We start from the raw sequence: 19,692 nt of genomic DNA on the forward strand, positions 1-19,692 counted from the left end.
TCTAATGTTCAGTTACAAGCCCTTGTACATAACATTAATCCATACAAACCACCTTTTCAAATACATTTCATACATTTCAAAGAACTCCCTGTTCATAATTTTAAAATCGACTATAGATCTTGTGAGGCTGATTTCAAAGGAGTTTTTATGCAAACTTAAAATTCAATTCTAGGCCCTGACAGGCCACACTTCAAAGAACTTTCTATACACTATTTGAAAATCTTACAAAGCCCCTGTCTGTGTGCATTTCAAAGCACTTGCTGTACATAATATAAATTCAGTTACAGATCTTTGTTCAGTTGCATTTCAAAGCACTTTCTGTAAACAAATTTATATTCGACTATGAGTCTTGTTAGGCTACATTTCAAAGCCATAATTCTAAAGTCGATTATGGGTCCTGTTAGGCTGCATTTCAAAGCGCTTCCTGTGCACAACCGAAAATTCTTTGCTTCAGATAAACCCATACAACCTCTCCCCATTACTGAAATGCATTTCAAAGCACTTTTCAAATACATTTCAAAGCACTTTTCAAATGCATTTCAAAGCCCTGTTCAAAGCATTTCAAAGCACTTTTCAAAGCCCCATTCAAATGCATTTCAAGCACTTTTCAAATGCATTTCAAAGCACTTTTTAAATGCATTTCAAACACTTTTCAAAATCATCTCAAAGCACTTTTCAAATGCATTTCAAAGCACTTTTTAAATGCATTTCAAACACTTTTCAAAATCATCTCAAAGCACTTTTCAAATGCATTTCAAAGCCCTGTTCAAAGCCCCGTTCAAAGCATTTCAAAGCAACCCACCGCCACGACCACTAACAACAGCAGGCGCGTCTTCTTACAAAGAAAAAGACTCGGCAATCAGACTCCATTTCAATCGATCTTCGTATAGTACACTGAAACACTTAGCAGGGGAAGGGGGGGGGGCGCTTGCTAGTGGGTCCTTCCCTCCCCCTCCCCTGCCGAAACTTGGGGGGCCATATTGATCCCCTTGGGCGTAGGGCCAGGGCGCTAGTAGAGTCGATTTCCATGCATCATTCACGCCCTTCCGAGGAGTGTGAGGGGAGGCCCCTGTTGGATGGCCTCAATCTACCTTATGTTGCCTTATGTTAACTCATTCTACCTCATTTCATCTCACTGAACCTCATTCTATCTCATTTTACCTCATATTAACTCATGTTACCCCATTTTATCTCATTTTATTTTACTCTCATTTTTATCTTGCTTCCTCATTTACCTAAATCTAACTCATTTTATCTACCTCATATTACCTCATGTTACCCCATTTTATCTCACTTCATTTTACTTTATTCTAACTCACATTTTATCTCATGCTTCCTCATATTACCTAAATGTACCTCATATTACCTCATTCTACCTCATATGACCTCATACTACCTCTTTTTCCCTCATATTACCCCATCCTACCTCATTTTCTCTCTACTGCCACAACCTACCTCATACTGCCTAAATCTACCTCATTTTACCACATCCTACTTAATATTACCTCACTTTACCTTATACTACCTCATAATACCTCATATTCCCCAGTGAAACGGATCAATGAGAGAGAATTGTAGCTTACAAGAAAGTAATCATATGAAATAAGGTTTAGTCTACACTTGGATGGGTGTCCCAAGGCCACCGCCCTTGGCTCAACAGGACGCCCCTCTTACCTCTGAAGAGGTAAGAAGCTACTGGGGAGACTTGCCACAGGCCTTAGGAGTCTGGTATTACATCAAAGGAGTTTTGAAAGAAGGAAGATTATTATTATTATTATATTATTATTATTATTATTATTATTATTATTATTAAATTCATTAAGAATTGTTTTTTTAAACTTGTACAATAGAGTGTAAAGGACCGTTACATACACAAAGTCATGTACGTGTTTGTATATGTATACATAAATACACATATATACACACAGCCATACACAACCCCAAAATATCAATACATGTCAAAATGTATTCATGATAAATTCACTAAGACCTTTTTTGAAACTAACACAAGAAAGTGTATTACGTACAAGGGATTATATTACGTACACAGAAATTCACGTACGCATGTGTGTATATGCATACACAAATACACACACAGGTACATACATACATACACAAAACCACACACTATACACACAATTCAAAGAAATCACTAAGACCTTTTTCAAACTAATACAAGAGACTGTATTACGTACACAGAAATCACGTACGTTTGTGTGTATATATATGTGCACAGAAACATACATATACACATACATACACAGCAACACACAATACACACAAACAGGTCCAAATCAAGACGTTATATCTCCCACAAACAAAACATGGTCCATCTTGGACACGGAAATTGTAGCACCGCCAATTTCTGCCTAGTGGGTCGATTGCAGAGGTTACCTGACCTGACCTGACCTCATAGTAGGTCAGCCCTTTGCCTCTTCATAGAGGTACCTTTACCCCTTACCTCTTCAGATTAACACCAAGCGTTCCTAAAGGTTGCAACAGGCTATGGGGGTCATAAACGAGAAGCAACTGGGTTACAATGTGGCCTGAAAGGCCTTTAGATTCTACAGATATGTGTGGAGAGAAATTCAAATATGGAGTCCGTTTTGAACACAAAGCCCTTAGAATTGTTTATTATTATTATTATTATTATTATTATTATTATTATTATTATTATTATTATTATTATTATTATTATTATTATTATTATTATTTGCAGAGGCTCAACTTTCCCAAAATCTGGTCGTGTGTTGCCAACAACGAGGAACGTGGACGAATTTTGGTCCAAATTCACAGAAAATTTTTCTATATAAAACTACAAAAACACATAGACATGACCCACAAAAATTATATAATCTTGAAATTATTATGTTTCCTTTGCAAAAATAACAAAAAAAACAACGCGAGAGATGTCCATTCTTCCGACGGTACCTCTGAAGAGGTAGGATGTAGAGGTACCTCTGAAGAGGTAAAAGATAAAATACCCGGAGGAAGTAACGATACCTCTGAAAAGTTAAGTATATCTTAGTGTAAGAGATACCTTTGAAGAAGAGGTAGAGATACCTCTGAAGAGGTAGGAGATAAGATATCCGGAAGTAGTAACGATACCGAGATACTTCTAAAGAGGTAAGAGTAGAAATGCCTCTGAAGAGGTAAGAACTAAGATACCTCTCAGGAATTAACATTACCTCTGAAGAGGTAATAGGTGTCTCTGAAGAGGTAAGAGGTAGGTATATGTCAGAAGAGGTAAGAAGTAAGATACCTCTGAGGAAGTAATGATACCTCTGAAGAGGTAAGAAAGGTACCTCTGAAGAGGCAATAGATAAGATACCCTGAAGAAGTAACACTACCTCTGCAGAGGTATAAGAAATATACCTCTGAAGAAGAAGAAAGAGACTTCTGAAGAAGTAAGAGGTCAAGAAACCTCTGAAGAGGTAAGGGATAAAGATACCTCAGAAGAAATAAGTATTCAACAAACCTCTGCAGAGGTAAGAGGTGACCCCAAAAACAACAATAATCATAACAAACCACAACCAGCATTATCATAACCCATCGACCAAGACCTTAGTCTAGATTCCAGATTGATTGTCAGAGAGAGAGAGAGAGAGAGAGAGAGAGAGAGAGAGAGAGAGAGAGAGAGAGAGAGAGAGAGAGAGCAGCCTTTGATCTGATTATACCGTTAATATTTCACGACGTCCCAAAAACCACACAGGGGAACCTGAATATTTGAGAGAGTTATTTCTTTTTTTATCGCTTGGCTTGAATTTGTAATGGCGGCAGGTTTCTGTGTATACATAAGTACCTATATATGCATGTATGTATGTATGTATGTATGTGTATACATACAAAATATATATATATATATATATATATATATATATATATATATATATATATATATATATATATATATATATATATATATATATTTATTGTTCAAATAATTTACAAAACAGAAAAATATATAAATAAAAATAAAATTGAAATTAAGAACAAACGATATGAAACACAACAGATATACAATTATAATAAAAAATATAAACAAATAATGAAAAATATAACCATAATTATAAAAATAAAAATGTGAGAATTATTATTATTATTATTATTATTATTATTATTATTATTATTATTATTATTATTATTAACAATCGCTATAGTCAACAATTTTATTCCACTGGGACGTTTCGGTTTTAACCCACTAAGGCAAAACACCAAAACATAAAACTTTAAACTAATAAAATACAAAATCAAATAAAGGTCCCACTCGAGAATAATTTGGGTAGTCCCACAAAGGGATCAGCGGACATTGCAGTAGATGCAATCAGGCAAGACTTAGTATAAGGGATTTTAAAACTGTAGATTCTTGTTCAGTATCGTCTGATATAAGGATTTTAGAATCTATACATATTCACAAACTTTAGCCACAACTCAACCAAGATCAGTCTTCCTTTTCGTTATCTATAATCTAACGAGTTTCTATCCGTTCTCGCCTTCCAGTCGTTAGGCTCATTTATCTATTGTGTAGTTTTTCTTTTCGTGTATGTCTTTTTTTACTCTTTCTTAGTTCTGTGTTTTATTTATTTTTTTATTATTTTGTCTTTAGTTTGTTTTTTTTTTAGTTTTATTGGCTATTGTAATTCACTTAATTGTATTAGTTTTAAGTCACTTTGTTTTATTTTTTTAAGCCCTTTGTTGGCCGAACCGGTTGAGCTTCAGACTGTCATTCGATGGGCCGGAGTTCAATTCCCGCGGCCGGCTGATGAAGAGTTAGAGGAATTTATTTCTGGTGATAGAAATTCATCTCTCGCTATAATGTGGTTCGGATTCCACAATAAGCTGTAGGTCCCGTTGCTAAGTAACCAATTGGTTCTTAGCCACGTAAAATAAGTCTAATCCTTCGGGCCAGCCCTAGGAGAGCTGTTAATCAGCTCAGTGGTCTGGTAAAACTAAGGTATACTTAACTTTTTTGTTTTATTTTCTGAGAAGTGGTTTTTTTTATGGTAACGTAGTTTTATAAATAAGAAAAAAAATTATTCTGGAGTGTGACCTTTATTTGATTTTGTATTTTACTAGTATGAGGTTTTATGTTTTGGTGTTTTTGCCTCTATTTTAGGTCGAAAATGGGTTCTTAGTGTGTTAGAGCCGAAACGTCCCAGTGGAATAAAAATGTTGACTATAGCTGTTCCTGATAATAATAATAATAATAATAATAATAATTCTCTTATTTTTATAGCGACTGTTTTGCTGTTCCTGATAAGGATTAGATTTCATAGGAATCAACCTCTAGCAATAATTATTATTATTATTATTATTATTATTATTATTATTATTATTATTATTATTATTATTATTATTATTATTATTATTATTATTACACTTATTTTTAATATTAATATTATATATTATTATTATTATTATTATTATTATTATTATTATTGTTATTATTATTATTATTATTATTAAGAAATATTTACCATTAATATCATTATAATAATAATTATTATTATTATTGTTACTATTATTATTATTATTATTATTATCATTATTATTATTATTATTATTATTATTATTATTATTATTATTATTATTGTTGTTGTTCTTGCTGAAGGTAATATTTATCATTAATATTATTATCATTATAATAATTATCCCTATTATCAATAATAATAATAATAATAATAATAATAATAATAATAATAATAATAATAATAATAATAATGATGTGACTCATTGCCTCCAAGTGCTAAAAGTGAAGTATATTTGGCCTCGTTCAGACCGTCGATATCCGAGACACGAAACGGCGCCCTTACTCGATATAATTGCTTCTCATTTCGCTATGGCTACCTGGTATGTGCGCAAGTAATGACCTGGGAAGGAGAGAGAGAGAGAGTATAAAATCACTGTATCTCTCTCTCTCTCTCTCTCTCTCTCTCTCTCTCTCTCTCTCTCTATATATATATATATATATATATATATATATATATATATATATATATATATATATATTTATAAACCTTTTAGATACTCAAAGATATATATATAAATATATATATATATATATATATATATATATATTATATATATATATATATTAACTATATATATACTGTATATATAAGAAAAAATCTGCTTTCAAACCACATTTATAAGAGAGAGAGAGACACCTTAATCCTCGACCCTTTTTTGAAGAAGATGACCCAAGAAACGCGACCGCCAGATCCATCGCCAAACGAGCTAGAGGCCAAAACCACTAGGGAATTTGGTCAATCTCCTCCTTCTTAAGAAACGCCAGGAATATAAAACCATTGTAACTTCTCTCTCCATTTCTCTCTCTCTCTCTAGTGTTTTATGGGCTTCTTATTTTCATATATATAAACCTTTTTATATATATATATATATATATATATATATATATATATATATATATATATATATATATATATATATACATACATATATATTAAAAACTTTAGTACATTTATAAGAGAGAGAGAGAGAGAGAGAGAGAGAGAGAGAGAGAGAGAGAGAGAGAGAGAGAGAGAGAGAGAGAGAGAGAATATAAAACCGCCTTCTCTCTCTCTCTCTCTCTTTCTCTCTCTACATTATAAATACAATAAAAATTTTAGTACACTCATTATGCTCCCATGAATCTATGGCGTCATTTCCTGTGACATTTGACCTAAGGTCACTGACCGTGATTTAATGACCTGGCAATATGGTCCCAATCACATGCAATGACCATCTTAATATAGTAGTATACTTAAAGTGGGTATTTGTGTGTATGTGTATATTTCCAATATCCACAATGTCCTCTTGATTCCCCAATTTCTCTCTCTCTCTCTCTCTCTCTCTCTCTCTCTCTCTCTCTCTCTCTTGAATAGGGTTAACAATAATTTTTTTTTCTCTCTCTCTCTTTCTTGAACTGGGTTAACACTAATTCTCTCTCTCTCTCTCTCTCTCTCTCTCTCTCTCTCTCTCTCTCTCTCTCTCTCTCTCTCTCTTGAATAGGGTTAACAACAATTCTCTCTCTCTCTCTCTCTTGAATAGGGTTAACAACAATTCTCTCTCTCTCTCTCTCTCTTGAATAGGGATAACAACAATTCTCTCTCTCTCTCTCTCTCTCTTGAATAGGGTTAACAACAATTCTCTCTCTCTCTCTCTCTTGAATAGGGTTAACAACAATTCTCTCTCTCTCTCTCTCTCTCCCTCTCTCTCTCTCTCTCTCTATTGAATAGGGTTAACAACAATTCTCTCTCTCTCTCTCTCTCTCTCTCTCTCTCTCTCTCTCTCTCTCTCTCTCTCTCTCTCTTTTGAATAGGGTTAACAATAATTTCTCTCTCTCCCCCTCTCTGTTATAAATGTATCAAAATTCTTATTGTAATTTATTAGCATATAGGTTCATAAAGCCAGTGATAGAGATATAGTTAGAGTGGCTGGACAGCACGATGGAAGAAAGGAAGGGCTATAGAAGTAAAAAAAGGTTAAAAAGTGGGTGCGCCCTATTAGTGATGACTACAGTGCACCACGTTAGGTGCATTGACGGCATAACGTCACTACAGGGCCTCCAAAATCTGGTAAGGCTTCGAAGGGGATAAGACGCATGATGAAGCCCTTGGGACTCAGTCCAGCCAACAGGAACCTTGATAAACCCCTTACCAGGACCTCCAAGGCTTTCCAGAAGTCTGGTAAGGCGTCGAAGGGCATGAGACTCCTGACGAGGACTTTGGACCTTGATAAACCCCTTACGAGGACTCCGAAGGCCCTCCAGAAGTCTCGTAAGGCGTCGAAGGGCATAAGACTCCTGACGAGGCCCTTTGGACCTTCATAAACTCCTTACCAGGACCTCCGAAGGCCCTCCAGAAGTCTGGTAAGGCGTCGAAGGGCATAAGACTCCTGACGAGGCCCTCTGGACTCTACCCAGCCAACAGGGACCTTGATACCCTTGTCAATTACATCACAGCCGTCAGGAGCCGGCTCAAAGTGACATTCTCGAAGCCGCGACCTTTGCAGGACGCCTTCTGTTGGCCCTTACGCAACGGAAGGGGTACAGAGGGAAAGGCCATCAAGTTAAAAATAGCAGGAAACGTTAATATTCGACGTGAAAGTATTCATAAAGAAAAATATTGACAGATAGTTGCTTTTAGAGGAATATTATTATGGGAAAGGTCCCTTAGGACAGATTTTTTTTTTTTATAAAAAATAGGAATATCACATAATATACGCATGATAGAAACTACAGAATATTATTAGTGTTCAGAGTGAAAGTTTTTATAAATGGCAGACAAGTGAGAGTTATATAAACGAGGTGGTGTGGCCAAGGTCCCAATACTTGAAATTAACAATGTTTGCAATGTGTTTCGCCGTGTTTAGTACTAGCCCCTCGGGGATCAAACGTCCCTATGTGCATTTGCTCTCCAAGGGGCTAGTACTAAGCATGGCGAAACACATTTGATCCCCAAAGGACTAGTACTAAACACAGCGAAACAGTGTAGATGAATCACTGTTTCGCCGTGTTTAATTCTAGCTAAGTGAAATGGTGATTTCACGATTTCTCCGAAAATTTCGGGGATTTCCACCCCGGCCATTTCCTGAATTCACTGATCTTTGGCTGTGACACACACACACACAAACACAAACAAACACACACACATTTTTAAAAAAACAATATTACAGACAAATATATAAAAATAAAAGTTTTAACTATATAAACTATAAAAATGTCTGCACTTGGATAAAAATATATAAACGGAAATATATATATAAATATATAAAGGGAATGCAACATTTGATAAACCATCAAAGAGGAATGCATTTATACCCGAATAGGAATGCCGATTTCTGAAAGAGTTTGGCCGTGACATATATACTAAAGGAATACAGCATTTGAGAAATGCATTTTAAATATACAAAGAGGAAAGGCCCCTTGGGACATATTTTTAAAGAAAGGAATATTACTGTAGACAAATATGATAAAAAGAAAAGTTTTAACTTGATCTAAACTGGTAAAAATTGTCTGCACTTGGAAAAAAATTTACAGGAAAACGGAAACCAGCACTTGATAAATGTACTGAAAGAGGAATGCAGAATTTGATAAATATACTAAAAAGTGGAATGCAGCATTAGATAAATATACTCAAAGAGGAAAGCAGCATTTGACAAATATACTAAAAAGAGGAATGCAGCACTTGAAAAATATACTAAAAAGAGGAACGCAGCATTTGACAAATATACTAAAAGAAGAATGCAGCATTCGATAAATATACTAAAAAGAGGAATGCAGCATTTGATAAATATACTGAAAGAGGAAAGCAGCATTTGATAAATATACTGAAAGAGGAAAGCAGCATTTGATAAATATACTGAAAGAGGAAAGCAGCATTTGATAAATATACTGAAAGAGGAAAGCAGCATTTGATAAATATACTGAAAGAGGAAAGCAGCATTTGATAAATATACTAATAAGAGGAATGCAGCACTTGAAAAATACTAAAAAAACACACTGAAAAAAGCAACGCAGCATTTGATAAAAATGCTGAACGAAAAAATAAAGCATTTGAGGAATACATTGAAAAATTAATAAAGAGCATTTGATAAATATTGAAAGCCATGGAAAATCAAAGGAAACCTGACTTTGATAAATTTAAAGACATTATTTGAAAGGTCAAGCAGCTTTGATAAATATACTGAAAAAAAGTATATTTTTTTTTTATACTGTTTCAGGAAAGGTGACCTCATTCCTAAAGGGGAAAGCCATTTAAATATTGAAAGAGGAAAGCTCATTTAAAAATAATGTCATTTCAGGTGACCTCATTCCTAAAAAAACCATTTTAAATATACTGAAAGAGTTGACCTTATAAATAAAAAGAGGTCCATTTCAGGAGGTGATAATTCCTAAAGGGAACCATTTTTGATAAATTGACTCATTCCAAAAGCAGGTTTGATTATACTGAAAGAGGTGACCTTTGATAAATCCTAAAGGGACCATTTCATAAATATACTGAAAGAGACCTCAAATTACTGAAAGAGGAAAGTCCATTTCAGGAATATACCTCATTCCTAAATATACCATTTCAAAGGCATTTAATAAATTAATGAAAAATGCCATTTGATAAATATACTCAAAGACGAAAGCTCATTTGATAAAAAAGAGGAAAGCCATTTTGATAAATTTACTAATTCCAAATTTGATAAATATCCATTTCAGGAACTTTAACTAAATTCCAAAAAATGCCATTTCAAAAACTGACCAGCATTTGATAAATATACAAAAAGAGGAATGCCCATTTGATAATCACTGAACTCATTAAAAATACTGCCATTTCAGCATTTGAAAAATGACCTTGTTCCAAAAAAACGCATTTGATAAAAATGCCCTCATTCCAAAAAATAAAGCATTTGAGGAATACATTGAAAAATTAATAACAGCAAATATATTAGCCATTTCAAAATTGAAACCTGATTCTAAACATTATTTGGGCCATTTCAAAAGAACTTTTTTTTTACTGTTTCAGGAGGTGACCTCATTCCTAAAGGGGCCATTTCAGGTATTGACCTCATTCCAAATAATGTCATTTCAGGTGACCCCATTCCTAAAAAAACCATTTTAGGAATTGACCTCATTCCAAAAAAAGTAATTCCAGGAGAAAACCTCATTCCTAAACCATTTCTTTGACCTCATTCCAAAAAGGTCCATTTCAGGAGGTGACCTCATTCCTAAAGGGACCATTTCAGGAATTGACCTCATTCCTAAATTAAGGTCCATTTGCAAGAATACCTCATTATAAATATATTTCATATTTATATATTCCAAATATATATATCATATGATTATTCCTAAAAAAATCATTTTCAGGGATTTATATTACAAATTAAAAAAAAAAGTAATTAAGGAATCAAAGTAATACAAATCGAAGGATCAAAGAATTGAAGAATCACAGAATCAAAGCCCATTTCAAGAACTGAGAAAAAAAACCATTTCAGAAATTGACTGGACTCAAAAAAACAAGATTATCTGGAAAAATGATTTGATATAATATCTTTCAACATCTGTGTTTGGGAGATGTTGCCATGGTTACGGAGGCTTCGGATGCATTGAAATTGACAACAATTGAAGGTAGGTTTCGTTTTATTCTTTTATAACTATTTCTTTTATTAAAGGTGACCCCTTTTCCCATGTGGAGGAATGACTCAACAAAAAAGTAATTCAAGAAAACCTCATTTAATTTCTGATACTAAGAATTCCTTTTTTCCCTTGTGGAGAAGTTGATTCAACAAAGCATACAACAGGGAGTATTTTTTTTAAATATGTTTTCTTATTTTCATACAAATTAAAAAACAAAGTAATTTTTCTCCTGTGGATCAAAGCTCAACATGGGTATTGAAAATCAGGAATTTTGAATTTAAGATCTTCTTGTCAAAGAATCTAAGAATCTTGTGGAAAAATTGACTTAACAAATGTGGACTCAACAAGAAGATTACCTGAAATGAAGTTAAGTTTTATTTTAGCTATTTTTTTTATTATAGGAAACTCCATTTCCCCATGTAAGGGGTTGGCTCAACAAAGGTACAGTAAGGAGGCTTTTATTTATGATGATTGTCTATTCCTTTTTTCCCTGTGGAGGGGTTGGCTCAACAAGGTTACAGAATGGAGTATTTTTCTTTAATTTATTATCTTACTGTCATAGGCAAAAGCTTTTCCACCTGTGGAGAAGTTGGCTTGACTGTAGGAGAACTTTATTTTATTTTTTATAGGCAACTCCTTTTTCTGCTGCGGAGGGGTTGGCTTAACAGCAACGTAAATCTTTTTTATTTTTTTTTTTATAATCATAACCCTTTTTTTACCCGGTGGAAGATCTGGCCCAACAAAGGTACAACAAGGATGTTTTTATCTTAATTATTTTCTTTTCATTATCACAGGCAACTCCTTTTTCCCTCGTGGAGAAGCTGGCACAACAAAGGTATATCCTTCCCCTCTCTCAGCGTTTTAGAAGAGTTTTATTTCATTTACAAGCAAAAGCAACCCTTTTCCCCCTGTGGAGCGTTTGGCACAACAAAGGTACAACCTTCCCATTTCTTATATTTTCTTTGCCCTGGTTGCAACCCACCACATTTTACTAAGTGCCAGGTGCACTACATAGTGCCTGACCTTTCTCCGTTAATCTATAAACCTTGATCTTCAAATGGGGGAGAGAGAGAGAGAGAGAATGTCACGCCTCCAACCTTTCACTTGTTTCTAAGCAGAGAGTTTTAGTAAAATTACATAATGTGTCCTTGAAAAAGGGTTTGCCAGTGGACAGATCTCAGACCTTCCCCACCCCCCCTCATGGGATCGATTTCGGGGCTCTCTCTCTCTCTCTCTCTCTCTCTCTCTCTCTCTCTCTCTCTCTGGTGATAAGCGACTGGTAACCACTGCACCACGGGATATTATTTAATATACAAAAAGAAATTAACAGCAAAAATAGCACATGAAATATTCCTCATGACTCAAGATTCTATATTTTTTAGGTCATTTTCCTCCCTTCCAGGATCGATTCCAGGGCTATATCTCTCTCTCTGGTGAAGGATGAATAATAACCACTGAACCACGAGGCATTATTCAACATATGAGAAGAATTCTAGCAGCAAAAATAAGGCGCACAATATAAGTATTCCTCGTGACTGAAGACTTAATCAGTATATTGGACGATTCTATATTTCTTATGCCATTTACCCCACTCTCAGGATCGATTCCGGGGCTATATCGCTCTCTCCGGTGATGGATGAATAATAACCACTAAACCACGAGGTATTACTCAACATATGAGAAGAAATCTCTCACCAAAAACGACGCGTAAAATATCATCAAAACTCGTGACCCGAAACAGTTAATCAGAACCATTTCAGTCTTCCATATCTCCCAATTCCCTCCAGCCTTTGACCTCGAAGAGGTCTATAAATAACCTCCTGAGGCCTCCTTGAGGCCATATATCTCGGAGGTAATTGAAAGAGAGGCGGGCCACTCTCGAGGTAATGGCCTGCAATCCTGAGAATTCCAAGGTCAGAGTAGCCATTCGTAGGGTGTAATTATCCCTACTGAAGACCAGGTAAGGGGTATATCGACTGATTTTTTTTTGGGGGGGGTCCTCAGGCCACATTGTGACCCCCTGCTCCTAGAACCAAGTCTCTGACGTCTGTTGCAAGTTGGAATTTAGTGATACTTGGTTTCTCAAAAGTCTTTTATTTCATTTATTTTTATAACTTTTTTCTCCAACATCACCTTTGCATAAATCGTGTTGATATTATATTGCAAAACAATACAATTGAAGTGTCCATTATCATTCTACTTATTTTTTCACATCTTTCACAAAATAATAGGCAATAAAATCATCACAAATACACACACAAACACACACACCTTATTTCAGTCGTTGCTCCACTAAACTAACAGAAACAGATCCTATCCTCCCTATCATTAAGCTCCAGAATTCTCCCCTTTCTTCTGTAACCCAATATTCCTGCAGCCTTCCTTCTCTCTCTCTCTCTCTCTCTCTCTCTCTCTCTCTCTCTCTCTCTCTCTCTCTCTCTCTCTCTCTCTCTCTACGAATATCCACAATTGGACTAGGCAAAATATTTAACACATTTTCGTTATTATTATTATTATTATTATTATTATTATTATTATTATTATTATTATTATTATTCGTATGAAATATTATTTATATTATTACTGTAATTATTAGTATTATTATTATCATTAGTATTATTATTATAATTACATAGTAATACAATTTACCATATAATTGTGAATCTTTATTATTATTATTATTATTATTATTATTATTATTATTATTATTATTATTATTATTATTATTATTATTCAATCTAATGAATAACTAAACACCAATAACCAAAAACAAACTAAAAAAATACATTTAAAATTATTTACCAAAAAATCTCTAATTCACCATCATAGCGAATTCTTCACTCCAAAAATTACCAGGTTATCGGACGCAGCGATGAATGATGAATGAGGGAAAGACAGGGAGTGAATGACGGGTGAATAAGCGGAATGAATGATGAATGAACGACGTACGTCAAAAAATACCCACAACAGGAATTGGGTAGAATTTGGTAGGACTGAATTATGAACAAGTATTTTTCTATTGCCTTGAAAGGTTCAGTCATTTCATTTTGAAAAATCCCATATTATTATAATTTGTAATATTTTTTTTAGTGTTTAGGAATTTATTTATTAATAAATTCTATGGCAAATGCATTACTAAAGTTAAATTCATGTAGAATTTGGTGGAATTTAAAGAAAAACAAATAATTATTGACAAATTTGAAAGCGTCTAGTACCATCATTTTAATTTGAAAATCCCAAGAATTTTATTATTATTTTGAATATTTTTAAGCGTTTACTGATATATTTATCAATAAATTATATGGTAAGTGCATAATTCACATTGCATTCATGAAGAATTTGGTGGAATTAAATGATAAAAATATTTTTCTGACGAATTTGAAACTGTCAATAATACCATGCTTTTATTTTGAAAATTCCGGGATTATCATCACCAATTTTCATATATTTTTGTTGTTTATTAATTAATTTACTGATAAATCATATGGTAAATGCATCGTTCAATCTGAATTTATGTAGAAGTTGATGGAATTAAATGATAAACAACTATTTTTTGACAAACTTGCAAGGCTCGGTAATGGGGCACGTAGCTCCATAATTTTTAACCTGAAAAATTCAGGGATTTTTTGTTATAATTTGTCATATATTTTTAAGTATACTAATTTATTTATAAATATATTTGATTGCAAATTCACCAGTCGAGCTGAATTCAAGTAGAATTAGGTAGAGTTGAACGATAAACAAATAAGTATTGACAATTTGAAAGATTTAACCAGCATCATAATTTTCGGTAATTTTTGGCATTTCTGGTATTGCTTCTCAGCCACTTTTCAGAAACAACACTTTTGATTATCACGAAGAATAGAATAAAACCAGTTGGCATTTGCCACTATACCCAAAAAATCCCAACTTTGGTATACTGAACGACTTCTTATAGTACTGAATTGATTTAATTGAACTGAATATAGGATTTGGGCCAAAGGTCAAGCACTGGGACCTATGAGGTCATTCAGCGCTGAAACGTAAATTGAGAGTGAAAGGCCTGAAAGGTGTAACAGGAGGAAGACCTTTTGCAGTTGCACTATGAATCAATTGTTAGGAAGGTGTGGAAAGTAAGATGGAAGAAAGAGAATATGAAAGGAGGTGCAGTAAAAGGAGCGTAAGGGGTTGGCGCAATCGAGTTTTCTGTACAGTGTCTAATAATCAAGGCCATCGAAAACAGATCTATCTTTCGTGTGGCCTCAGTATAATGCTGTATGAGCCGCGGCCCCCCATGGAACTCTCAGCCAGCAGTGGTGGCCTGCGTTTTTGTGTTGCCAGAAGAGGTACGATTATGGCTAACTTTAACCTTTAATAAAATAGACTACTGAGGAGGCTAGAGGGCTGCAATTTGGTGTGTTTGATGATTGGAGGGTGGGTGATCAACATACCAATTTGCAGCCCTCTAGCCTCCTCAGTAGTTTTTAAGATCTGAGGGCGGACAAAAGTGCGGACAGTAAAAGTGAGGACAAAATAGTGTGGGCAGAAAAAGTGCGGTCAGAAAAAAGTGCGGACAGAAAAAGGTGCGGACAGAATAAAGTGCAGACAGAAAAAAGTGCGGACAAAATAGTGTGGGCAGAAAAATGCGGACAGAAAAAAGTGCGGACAGGAAAAGTGGACAGAATAAAGTGCAGAGAGAAAAAGTGCGGACAGAAAAAAGTGCGGACGGAAAAAGTGCGGACAGAAAAAAGTGCGGACAGAAAAAGTGCGGACAGAATAAAGTGCGGACAGAAAAAGTGCGGACAGAAAAAGTGGACAGAAAAAGTGCGGACAGAAAAAGTGCGGACAGAAAAAGTGTGGGACAGAAAATGCGCGGACAGAAAAAGTGCGGACAGAAAATGCGCGGACAGGAAAAAGTGCGGACAGAAAAAAGAACGGACGGACAGACAAAGCCGGCACAATAGTTTTCTTTAACAGAAAACTAAGAAAAATAAAAAACAAAAACAATTAATTGGAACTCGGCTAAACGTAGCATTTTAAAAAGTTCCCGAAATGCTACGTTGTATAATCTCGAAAATTATCAACGAAATAACAAAGAATTATCCGTAAATATAATCTAGAAACTCACTAAAGAAATAACGAAGAATATACGTCAATATAATCTAGAAAATTATCAACGAAATAACAAAGAATTATCCGTAAATATAATCTAGGAAATTCTCAACGGCATAACGAATAATTATTAATTAAACCACACCAAAGTCATGCTGATAATTATATGAAAAAATACACAATTAACTCCTTTCGAAAATTATCCTTATAATTCATGTACCATTTTTCCCATATAATTATCAAAATTATCCACGAAAACGTCGACATATAATTATAGACCCACCACGAGAGTTTGAATTATCGTGCCAATCAGTTCGGGGGTTACAATGAGACATGAGCCAATGTGGATAATCCCTTAATTATAAATAACAAGTTATATATATTTAGAGAGTTATTTCAAAAAGCAACAAAATTATATTATATATTTCAGTTTTTAATCATTTTATTATATTGTAATTTATATTTTTCTATAATCTATTATGGCAATTATCTATAACATATGCCAAAATGAAATAATTTTTCCTTTATTTAATGCAATTACTTTACTGAAATTATATTTTCTATAATCTATTCAGACAATTATCTACTGTATAACAGCCGCAAAAATTAAAATAATTTTTCGGTATCGAATAATCTCATTATATAGAAATTTATATTTTTCTATAATCTACTAAGACAATTATCTCAAAATGCGCCAAAATTATAATATATATTTTTCAGTATTTAATCATCTTATTATACCGAAATTAATATTTTCTAAAATCTTTTTTAGTATTGAATAAATTTAATATATTGAAATAAATATTTTATGTAATCAATTACCAAATAGGCTCGAAATTACAATATTTATTAAGATATTTAATTATGACGGATGCCAAAAATATAGTTTTTTCTATATTTCATCAATTTATTCAACCGAAATTAATATTTTCTATAATAAATTTCCAATATTTTTTTTCATTTTTCAACCTAGGCCTCCTGTATACTCTCTTTTAGATACCACACCTCATGGGTAATGTTGGAGCAAGAGCCCGTGCTGGCATAAGCCACTATAATGTAAAAATCCATCCAATGGATCACCACAGTAAAAAAAAATCCACTAAAATTTAATTTAAATTTAGGTCACCCGTCCACCAAATCACCTGGGTAAAAAATCTTTTTAGATTCATATTTAAATCTGGTCACCCATCCATCAAACCACCAGAGTCAAAAACAACCGTTAAAATTTGTATTTAAATAAGGTCACCCATCCACCAAATCACCAGAGTCAAAAATAACCGTTAAAATTCGTATTCAAAAGACTTACCTTTACAGCGGCAAACCCTCCGTAAGCTGTCAAGTAAGCTCCCGTTCTGAAGGTGGAAATTGAACACTTTAGACGAAATAAGAAAAGTAATTTACTTATAAAGTAATTTACTTATGAAAAGTAATTTACTTATAAAAAGTAATTCACTTATAAAAAGTAATTACTGAAAATAAAGTAATTTACTTATAAAAAGTATTACTTATAAAAAGTAATTCACTTAAAAAAGTAATTTACTTATAAAATAAATGAGTAATTTACTTATAAATAAAAGTAATTACTTATAATAAAGTAATTATTTATAAAAAAATAATTACTTATAAAGTAATTTCCTTATAAAAAGTAATTTACTTTTAAAAATCAATTACTTATAATCCACTAAGTCCCTCTGGCAAACTTTAAGTGTTTATTTTAAAAAATTAAACAAAAATTTAAATAATATTTTCAATTTAAATCTAAATAAAATTTAAATTAAAATTTTTAAAAAATACTAAAAATAAAATAAAATTCTAAAAAGAATGTCTTTGGGATTGTAGATTTTTGAGATCAAAATTATTAATATTTCAAAAATAAAATATTAAGTCAAGTTTTTAATTCTGTTTATGATAATTAACTTTCAAAAAAACAATGTTACAGTATTTATTTATATATTTTTAAAATGTTTTTGGTCAAGTATTTTTTAAATAATCATTTTAAACACATTAAAATGTCAAATTCTTGTTTTAGGCCTAAAACATATATCATTTTAATAAAATTATTATTTTAATAAAATTAATATATAATATCAGTCTGACTTAATCTGAAAACGTCTCTTGCTGGAGGCCTAAAAATATACATAAAAAATAAATAAATATATAAAATTATCAATTTAATAAAATTAATAAATATCAGTCAAAAAAAGTCTTATTTGAAAACAAAGACAATAAAATTAATAAATAAATATCAGTCTACAAACAAGTCAATAATTTCACAGTAGAGAGAGAGAGAGAGAGAGAGAGAGAGAGAGAGAGAGAGAGAGAGAGCGTGTCACTCGTACCGAGTCCGAACGTGCACTACTGGCGTACTTTTTTTACGAGGCTTTCATGAAGCCTCGAGAGTTACTACTGCGCATGCGCGCGCGCGCGCGGACGGGCCAGGACTCCCGCCGAAGCCCACGACGGGACTTTATAATATTATATATATGAGTCCGGTGGAATTATGGGTCACCATGAGGCCCGAAGGGCCTAAGGAATGAGAGAGAGATTTTTTAATGTTTTTTTTACGATTATATAAATATTATACAGTATATATACATATATATACAGATTCCTGATTTGTTTATTTATGATTATTTTCTCTTTTTCATTTTTTTTTCAATTTTTTGTATTTTTTGTTTCTAGAGGGTAGCACTCTTCATAGGCCTAGTCGTGGCTAGGCCTATAAATATATTTCTCCATACATCGATTCACAATTATTTATTTTTATTTGCCTTTTTTTTTCCTTGTATCCTTTCTTTTGCACAATTTATTTTTTATTTTTAGTATTATATGGCCTTGTTTTTTTTTTTTTTAATTTCTAGAAGGTAGCACGCTTCTTAGGCCTAGTCACGGCTAGGCCTATGTCTACATTCCTCAATATATCGACCCCTAATTGCTTTCTCTATGTGTATTAATATTTTTTTCTCTGCATTCATTCCTTTCATAATGTTATTTTTCATTTTCTAGAAAAGTAGCACTCTCCTTAGGCCTAGGCATGGCTAGGCCTATGGCCACATTCCTCGGAATTCTCTCTTTTCAGAACGTTTTTGTACTGTATTTCCAAGATGGCGGTAATCTTAAATGGACTTATATTCCTGTTCCGTAATTAGACTTTATGAGCAAGAATTCTTGATGTAATTAAGTCTTAATTCACTTCTATTAGAGCATTCATTTGTTGCATTATGGTAATTATGGTATTTCTACTTATAATTAGTATGAGAATGATGGGCGTGGGTCCTCTCTCTTTCTCTTTCTCTCTCTCTCTCTCTCTCTCTCTCTCTCTCTCTCTCTCTCAGGGTAAGAGAATGAGTTAAGATAATATTAAAAACAAAAAAAAGGTTCTTACAAAACATTAATAACAAAAAACAAAATAAATGGGTTTCTTACAAAATATTAATAAACCAAAAAAACAAAAAAAAAGTTCCTTTCAAAATATA

At 33.1% G+C, this 19,692-nt stretch overlaps 1 protein-coding gene across 7 annotated transcripts in view; it reads right to left on the reverse strand.

Annotated features, from left to right (window-relative positions):
• Positions 1-19,692, reverse strand: part of nahoda — a 157,260-nt gene that overhangs the window by 127,672 nt on the left and 9,896 nt on the right. For all 7 annotated transcript variants that reach the window (XM_067088861.1, XM_067088860.1, XM_067088859.1 and 4 more), the window contains exon 2: positions 17,523-17,568. In XM_067088861.1, the coding sequence (XP_066944962.1) occupies positions 17,523-17,568 (46 nt within the window). The remainder of the gene's footprint in view (positions 1-17,522; positions 17,569-19,692) is intronic.

This window comes from Macrobrachium rosenbergii, chromosome 45 (genome assembly GCF_040412425.1).
Source record: "Macrobrachium rosenbergii isolate ZJJX-2024 chromosome 45, ASM4041242v1, whole genome shotgun sequence".
In the NCBI taxonomy this organism is placed as follows: Eukaryota; Metazoa; Arthropoda; class Malacostraca; order Decapoda; family Palaemonidae; genus Macrobrachium; species Macrobrachium rosenbergii.